At 46.5% G+C, this 8,850-nt stretch overlaps 1 protein-coding gene across 1 annotated transcript; it reads left to right on the top strand.

Annotated features, from left to right (window-relative positions):
- The first annotated feature begins 4,743 nt into the window (after window positions 1-4,743).
- Window positions 4,744-8,545, top strand: LOC109523872 (receptor-type tyrosine-protein phosphatase alpha-like). Its single transcript, XM_019883313.1, has 4 exons — window positions 4,744-5,027; window positions 5,201-5,335; window positions 5,425-5,460; window positions 8,024-8,545. Exons 1-4 carry the CDS (start codon window positions 4,744-4,746, stop codon window positions 8,097-8,099), a joined length of 531 nt encoding a protein of 176 aa, XP_019738872.1. The 3' UTR covers window positions 8,100-8,545.
- Window positions 8,546-8,850: the final 305 nt, after the last annotated feature.

Here is an 8,850-nt window from a genome sequence, read left to right as displayed (position 1 = left end):
TCGCGTTCTCAGCTGCGTTCACGCTGCTTTCAAGTGACGTCAAACGTAAGACTTCTCTCCTCTTGCTTGTTTCTTTTTCCTTTCGACGCGTGTTTTGACTGGTTCAGTCTGGATTTCTGTGCTATGCGGGCTATTCTGTTCTGTGATGCGGTGTGGTGTTTAAACGGAAGCCAGAGTGTAATTCGGCCGCGCTGCGCTTCTGTTTAGCCGTTGAGCTAACGTGGACGGATGAACACATGGCGGGGCGCACCGAATGAGTATGTCAAACAATTGTTTTGCTTTGATGTGTTTCAATGCAAAGAAAACGTCAGACAGTTGGGGTACTCCGCCATTAACGTTGTGTTGGATGACACAGCCGATCAAATCAACCGTGAGTCCTGGGCTCAATTTAGTTCCGGCCCCCTCGGTTAGCGTTTTCCGGTTTGCGCTGTCATTTAATGCTCTTCCGAGTTCTCAGCTGCGTTCACGTTGCTTTCAAGTGACGTCAAACGTAAGACTTCTCTCTTGCTTGTTTGTTTCTTGCTTTTTTTTTAACTTCTTTTTACGAGTTCAATCTGGGCTTCTGTGGTATGCGGGCTCTTCCGCTCTGGGCTGTGATACGGTTTGGCATTTAAAGGGAAGCTAAAGTGTCAAGCGGCCGCGGCCATTTTGTGACGGGCAAACGTTTGGGATAACTTGAAGGAGCGCGTGGCGGAGCGCGCCGGATGGCTACGTGGCCGACGAGTATGTCAAATATATTTATTTGCTTTGATGTGTCTCAGTGCGACGCGAAAAGGTCACAAAGCTGGCGTACTCCGCCATTAACTTTGTATTGGATGGAATAGCTAATGAAAGCACCCGGGACTCCCTGGGGCGGCTGTTGTTGCCGGCCACTCAATCGTAAGGATCTCATCTGCGTGGTTTTCCTTTTGAAATGCGCTTTCACCTGTTAAGTCTGGATTGCTTTGCTACGCGGGCTGCTTCGTTTTGGGCTGTGAATGTAAGGATCTCATCTGCGTGGTTTTCCTTTTGAAATGCGCTTTCACCTGTTAAGTCTGGATTGCTTTGCTACGCGGGCTGCTTCGTTTTGGGCTGTGATGCGGTGTGCTCATCAAACGTAAGGCCGAGTGTAATTTGGGCTCGCCCTGATTGCATTTAGCCGTCGAGCTAACGGCTAACCTGGATGGGTGAGCACATGGAGCGTGCGAATGGTTTACTGGCTTGTCATCTAACCACGGCTCGATCTCCGCGGTTGTCAGGGGACGTCGAACCTAAGCATCTCTCATCCGCTTGGTTTTTTTATTTCTTTTTAAATGCGTTTTCGCTGCTTCAGTCGGATTTCTGTGCTATGCGGGCTCTGTTCTGGGCTCTGATGCGGTATGCTCATCAAACGTAAGGCCGAGTGTAATTTGTGTTCGCCTTGGTTGTTTAACCATTGAGCTAACGGCTAACATGGATGCATGAGCAATAGCGCACGGAATGCTGGTGGCTAATGGGCATGTCAAATGTTGTAGCTTTGATGTGTGTGAAGAAAAGAAAATCATAAAGTTGGCGTACTCCGCCATTAACTTTGTATTGGATGATAGTGTATCAAAGCACCCCAAGCTCCTGCTGTAATTGCGGGGCCTCGAAGGTTTCTGGTTGCCGCTGTCACCTAATCGCAGCACATTGCCGTGTTGTTCAGGCGACGTCAAAGGTAAACATCTCTTTTCTCATCTGCTTAATTTTTATTTTTCCCTTTGAAATGCGTTTTCACTGGATCCGTCTGGATTGCTTAGCGACACGCGGGCTCTTCTGTTCTGGGCTGTAATGCTCATCAAATGTAAGGCCAAGTGTAGTTTGGCCGTGCCCTGGTTGGTTTTTCACCATTGAGCTAACGTTAGGGCTAATGTGGATGGAAGAGCATGTGGCGAAATGCATGTTACATTGCTAATGAGTGTCAAATAATTTTGTCGCTTTGATGCATTTAAATGTGAAGAAAAAGTCCGTTTCTGTACTCCATTAACCTTGTATTGGATGCAAGAGTGAAATAAAACACTTTGGACTCCTGGGGTCTCTTTTGCTGAACCCCAAACCTGTATTCTTTGAGAAGGTTGCAGTGACCAACTCTGACCAGCAGAGGGCAGCTATCGCCGCTTGCCGTGCAGAGCTAAAGGGGGCTCTCGTATTTCAAGGTGAAGAAGCCTTACCCCCAAACCTAACACTAGTCCTCGAACCCATAGATGTCAAACTCAAGTCCTGGAGGGTCGCTGTCCTGCACGTTTTCCAACTCTCCCTGTTGCAACATACCCAATTCAAACGATCAGATCATCAGCAAGCTCTGTGGAAGCCTGATATTGAACCTGTTCATTTGAATCAGGTGTCTTGTAACAGGGAGAGATGGAAAACATGCAGCATAGTGGCGCTTTAGAACTGGAATTGCCCACCCCTGTTCTAACCTCAATTTTTTTCGTCAACAGATGCTACAGCTTCTTGTTTCTTCCCAAGCTATGGTTGCAGAAGAAGTGTGGAACGTTATGAACACTTTGAGCATGACGTCTCTGATCCACTGGTCAAAGGACACTTGGATTTTCTTTCGATACCTGCTTCAAACAAGGCTGATGCAGGTATAGTGGTAACAATTGCATGACTGTTGATGTGTTGTTTCACGACCATATTTTGTAATTTCATGTGAATCGCCTGAAAAGTGCTTTCAGATGCAGCTGTTATGAAAGCAGTAACTATAAATAAATAACAATATATTGCATAACTTCTAACATTAACCCCCACTTCTAACGCCCCACTCTATACTCAAATCCTACTCTGAACCCAAGCGCCAAACCCCTTAACCTGCATTCTTTCAGAAGGTTGCAGTGACAAATTCTGACCAGCTAGGGGTGCTATTGCTGCTTGTGCACCACTAAAGGGGCTCTCCGATTTTGGAGCGAAGAACCCTAACCAAACTCTGTACGCTAATCCAACTAAACCTCTAAACCAAGCCCTAACACGCACCCCTGACCCTTATTCTAACTCTAACCCTCAGCATAATCTCAAAATTTATCTAACCTCTATTCCTAACCCTATTACTTGACCCAATACTGAAACCCATCCCCAATCCTCAAACCCAAACCCTAAACCCCGTAACACTCTAACCCCGAATGCCAAAATACCTAACTCGAACAGTCAAACCATAAATGCATAACCGCCTTAACCCATAACGCCGAACATCTTAACTGTCGACCCGCCTTACGCTTACTGCCTAATCCCAACTCGAACCTTAACCTGTTAGCCTTACTCTAACCTCCGATCCCAAACCTGATTCTAACATGAAACCCTAACCACCGAACTCACCCTCTCACTCCCAAAACCAGGGGTGTCCAAACTCTGGCATCAAGGACCGCTGTCCGGCCGATTTTTCCAGCTCACACAGGAGCAACACGCCTGATTCAAATAATCAGGATTGTTCTAATGCTGGCTGATGAGCTGATCATCTGAATCCGGTGAGTTGCACCCATCAGAGTCGGAAAACAGGCAGGAAGGTGGCCCTCAAGCCCCGGAGCTGGACATGCCTACCCTAAGACCCCAAATCCTCATGCTGAACCCCAACACCTGACCTTGAACCTCGAATCATTTTTTGTAAGAGGGCGCCACAATTTCTTGTATACTTCCAAACTTGCAGCAGACATGTGGGAAGTCAATTTGGAGCATGATGTCTCCGATCCATCGATGAAAGGAGATGTTAATTTTCTCCTCTTCCATCGATAAGTGCTCCAAACAAGGCATATTCAGACTTGGTTGTTGTGATTGCACGACAGTCCATGTCTTGTGTGTCGTGTTATATTACTGTAATTTATGTTCACTGTTCTGTGGAGCGCTTTGTTTTCGCTGCAGCTGTTGTGAAAGCTCGACGTAAATAACGATGTACCACATCCAGTCCTCAGCCCACTATGAACTTTTAATCCTACTCCGAACATGAACCACCCCAACTTCGAACACCCTTGACCTGTTTTCTTTCAGGTTGCAGTGACTAAGTTTGACCAGCAGAGGGCAGCTATCACTGCTTGCCGTGCAGGGCCAAAGGGGCTCTCACATTTTACAGTGAAGAACCCTAACCTAACGCCGAAGCCTAAACTCCGTAACCCGAACCCCTGACCCAATTCTGATCCTTAACCCCAATCGTTGGACCCTAACACCTAACCCCCTAACACTCGTACATCACCTTCAACATCGACGTGAGTGGAAGATGGATAACCGTGTGATTTTTTTTTTTTTAACAAGTTTTCCTTGAACAGGGTTTCACCATAAAGAACAAATTCACAGCAGCACAAGGTATGTTGATGTTCACTTGATTCAAGTTACTTCACAAAAAACAAGATTTTTGTTGTGCCAGGTCCAAAGAGGACACGATAGCTGATCTCTGGAGGATGATTTGGGAGCAGAAGGTGTCGACTGTTGTCATGTTGGCGCACCTGAAGGAGAGGAAGGAAGTGAGTGGTTGTCATGTAGCAAAACGGGTGGAAAAACGCCGGCGTAAAAGGCGCTTCTGATCCCCACAATCCTCCCAAAAATTTCATTCGGGTCGGACCCTCATTTTCTTCAGTTAGATCTAAAATTCCTTTCCATTGCAAGTGGCAAGAGAAGAATGGAGGAATAGTCAAAGCGATGGTGGAGAATTAACATTCCAAGGGCTCTGAAATTGCCATTTGAAACAAAATGAAAGATGTCCATTGCCATGAAGGACGTGTGACCAGTACTGGCCGGATCAGGGCTGCTGGACCTAAGGGAATGCGCGTGGCAGTGGAGGACTCCGCCGTGCTGGTGCATTACACCATACGCAAGTTCTACATCCAACACATCAGAAGCATCGAATGGCTCGTTCTGTGCAACGCTTGCCACTCCAACACTTTATATTCATCTCGTAGCAATCCAGCGATGCCGGCAAGATGCCACGTGTGGTCACGCCGCTCCATTTCGCCAGCTGGCCCTTCTCTCCCATCGGCATGCTCAAGTTCCCCAAGAAAGTCAAAGGCGCCCAATCCGCCCTTTGCGTCCATTGTGGTCCACTGCAGGTACACTAAAGGAATCGCGCTTCAAAATATCTTTCTGGCTAATGTTAAGAATATAGCTGATGTAACTACATGATGAGCTCTGTACAACCCAATAATAAAGCAAGAAATCGTTACATTCGTAACTGACAGCAATAAACCAAAGTTGACATGCCTGATGTTTACCCCACCCCCAGCGCCAGCGTTGGTCAGACAGGCAGGTTCATCGTGATTGTTGGGATGATGGACAAGATGCACGCCGGGCAGGAAGTGGACGTGTTTGGCTTCGTTTGGAAATCCGAGAGCAGTGTCTGCAGCTCTTCCAGACGGACGTGAGTCGGGGAATTGCCCCAAAACCTCGCTTTGTACATACAGTGTGGTAAATTCACACAAACGGTCCTGGTTCCTTTCTGTCTTGCAGATGCATTATTTGTTCATCTACCAGGCGCCAAAATGCGTAACTCTTAACGGCCTAAACATAATCGCTTAATTGCCAAACCGACTAATGCTTGTTGTGTTATGACTATTTGTGATTGATGTGAACTGTTCTGTAAAGCGCTTTGTTTCAGCTGCAAGTGTTGTGAACTAAAGATGTATCACCTCCGAACCTAACACCACCCCAAACACTCAACCTAACCTCAATCCTACACTTTATCCTACCCCCAACTCCAACCTATGACACCTCAAACGTGTATTCTTTAGGTTTGCAGTGACTTAACTGATCACATTTCAGAATTACCCCGAACCCTCTCACCGTTCCTCTAACCTAAACCATAGCCCAACTTTAAACACTAAACCCTAACCCTTGCATCCTTCTAAAAGCGTCGAAACACCAAACCCAAACCGCCTGTATGCCGAACCCGAACAGCCTAAATGCGTCATCGCCTAACCGTAACCCGAACACCTGACTATCCTCTTAAACAAAGTCCCTCAAACCCTTACTCTGAACGCCTAACCTTTAATGCCTATACATCTAACCACCTAACCCAAGATGCCTATCTGCCTCACCCTAATTTCTAACCCCAATCTCAAACCTCGAGCGCTAACCCTGAACATCGTACCTTCACCTCAACCATAAACCCCTAACACTGTCAACCCTCTAACTTTTAACCCTTAATCCTACCCCTAACCACTTTAACCATATTCCAAATGCTAACTCTAAACCTCAACCTGAATCCTAATTTCCCTTTACCCTCAAACCCAGGGGTGTCCAAACTCGGTCCTCAAGGGGTGCTGTCCTGCCTGTTTTCCAGCTCTCCCAGGAGCAACACGCCTGATTCAAATAATCAGGATCGTTGGAATGCTGCTTCAGAGATGGCTGATGAGCTGATCATCTGAATCAGGTGTGTTGCAGTCGGGAGAGGTGGAAAACGGCCAGGACAGCACCCCTTGAGCACTGAGTTTGGACACCCCTGGGTTTCAGGGTAAAGGGAAATTAGGATTAAGGTTAAAATTTTGAGTTGGCATTTGGGATATGGTTAAGGTGGTGAAGGGTAGGATTAAGGGTTAAAAGTTACGAGGGTTGACGGTGTTAAAAGGCGTTTGCGGTTGAGGTGAGGGTATGATGTTTAGGGTTAGCACTTGAGGTTAGAAGTTAGGGTGAGGCAGATAAGGCATCTTGGGTTAGGTGGTTAGATGTATAGGCATTAAGGGTTAGGCATTCAGACTAAGGGTTCGAGGGGTTTTGTTCAAGAGGATAGTCCGGTGTTAGGGTTAGGGTTAGGCGATGACACATTTAGGCTGTTCGGGTTCGGCATCCAGGCGGTTTGGGTTTGGTGTTTCAACGCTTTTAGAAGGATGGGGGGGTTAGGGTTTAGTGTTTTAAAGTTGGGCTATGGTTTAGGTTAGAGGAACAGTGAGAGGGTTCGAGGTCATTCTGAAATGTGATCAGTTAGTCACCGCAACCCGAAAGAATACACGTTTGGGGTGTTGTCAATTGGAGTCTAACCCTAACCCCAATCTCAAACCTTGAGCTGTAACCCTGAACATCGTACCCTCACCTCAACCATAAACCCCTAATGTCAACCCTCTAACTTTTAACTCCTAATCCTACCCCTAACCACTTGAACAACATCCAAAATGCTCACTAAACTTTAACCTTAATCCTAATTTCCCTTTACCCTGAAACCCAGGGGTGTCCGAACTCGGTCCTCAAGGGCTGCTGTCCTGCCTGTTTTCCAGCTCTCCCACGAGCAACACATCTGATTCAAATAATCAGGATCGTTGTAATGCTGCTTCAAAGATGGCTGATGAGCTGATCATCTGAATCTGGTGTGTTGCAACGGGGAGAGATGGAATGCATGCAGGATAGCGGCCCTTGAAGAACAAGTTTGGACACCCCTACCCTACTTTATCCCTAATCCCCTCACCCAATCCCAAAATTAACCCCCAACGTAAACCATAACCCCTGAACCACCTACACATAACACCTAAAACCTTAAATCTTCTGACCTCTCACCCCAAATCCAACTCCTAGCGCAAACCCTAAACCTTCATCCGAATTCTCGATAACCTTCCAACCACAAATACCTAATCACTTAAGGAAAACTGCCTAACTGCCGAAACACCCAATCCGAACACCTGACCCTCCTCTTTTAACACCTAACCCTCGAACCTGATTCTTTGAACCCTCGCACTGAACTTCAAAACACCTTACCACCTAACCCAAGCATCCTAACGGCCTAACCCTTACCCTGAATCCTACCTTATCTGAACCCCAAACCCGACTCTTAAACCCTAACCCCACTGATGACTCCTAACACAAATGCCTAACCTCAAACTCCTACCCTAACCTCTCACAGCTCACCCTCTAACCCAAAGGCTTAACTGCCTAGATGACTGCCTAATTTCTAAATCCAACTCATAACATTAAACCCAAACCTGCTTAATCCAACCTTTAACGCTGACTTTCTCACACCCAACCCTATCCCCCCAACTACCTAACACTTAACCCTAACCCGCTCACCAAATTCCAAATCCAGGTGCTTGTTCTTTGCACCCGTAATGAGCATTTTTCACAGGCCTGGTTTATTTAGTGGAGATGACAGTGCTGTTGCACAGTCTGCGCTGGTGCGGATGGATGGCTTGTGGAGCTGAGGATGAGGCGAGAGGAGCGTCAGTGCTGACCGTCGATGCATATTTGGAATTGAGAGCTGCATCTTGGAATTGAAACGAATTTACGGTACAGAAGTGAACCAGTCTTTTTTTCGTCAATGGATGGTACAGCTTCTTGTTTACTTTCAAACTTGGCTTGTTGCAGATGTGTGCACATATTGAGCATAACTTCTCTGATCCACTGATGAGATGACACGATGGCTCTTTCATCTAGAACTGCTTGAAACAACGGATATGCAGGAGAACTGTCTCCAATTGCATGACTGTCCGTGTTTTATGTGATGTATATTTTGTTGATTAATGTTAGATGTTTATCCTGATGTAAAGAAACCCGCCTTGGGGCTACAGGTGAAAACCAGCATTTAGAAGTATGCCGCATTTCCGCTGTTTATTCTTGTTGATGAATGTGCACTGTTCCAATAAAATAATAAATCTTGAACCCAACTCGGAATGCTAACCTCCTCACAACCCCTAACACTAACCCTGTACCCTCACTACTAACCTAAACCAAAACCCTCAAATCGCCGACCCTAAACTCCCCTGAACCCTAACCTCTATAATCCTTAACCCAATGTTAAATCCTCTAACCCTAACAGCTAATGCTCCCCTTAACCTGACAAATCTTGCGAACCTGAACCCAATTCCCCTCTAACCAAAACTGCATAAGCGCCAAAATGCTGAAACCAAACCGCTGAAAGGCACTCACCACCGAACCCAAACACCTGACCCTCCT

This window comes from Hippocampus comes, unplaced genomic scaffold (genome assembly GCF_001891065.2).
Source record: "Hippocampus comes isolate QL1 unplaced genomic scaffold, H_comes_QL1_v1.1 scaffold367, whole genome shotgun sequence".
Taxonomy (NCBI): Eukaryota; Metazoa; Chordata; class Actinopteri; order Syngnathiformes; family Syngnathidae; genus Hippocampus; species Hippocampus comes.
This window is presented reverse-complemented; position numbering and strand designations above follow the sequence as displayed.

Coding starts and splice junctions, on each gene's coding strand:
- LOC109523872 (XM_019883313.1), top strand. CDS start 4,744: ATGCGCGTGGCAGTGGAGGACTCCGCCGTGCTGGTGCATTACACCATA. Junction 5,028..5,200: donor TCCATTGTGGTCCACTGCAG/GTACACTAAAGG, acceptor CCCCACCCCCAG/CGCCAGCGTTGGTCAGACAG. Junction 5,336..5,424: donor TGCAGCTCTTCCAGACGGAC/GTGAGTCGGGGA, acceptor TCTGTCTTGCAG/ATGCATTATTTGTTCATCTA.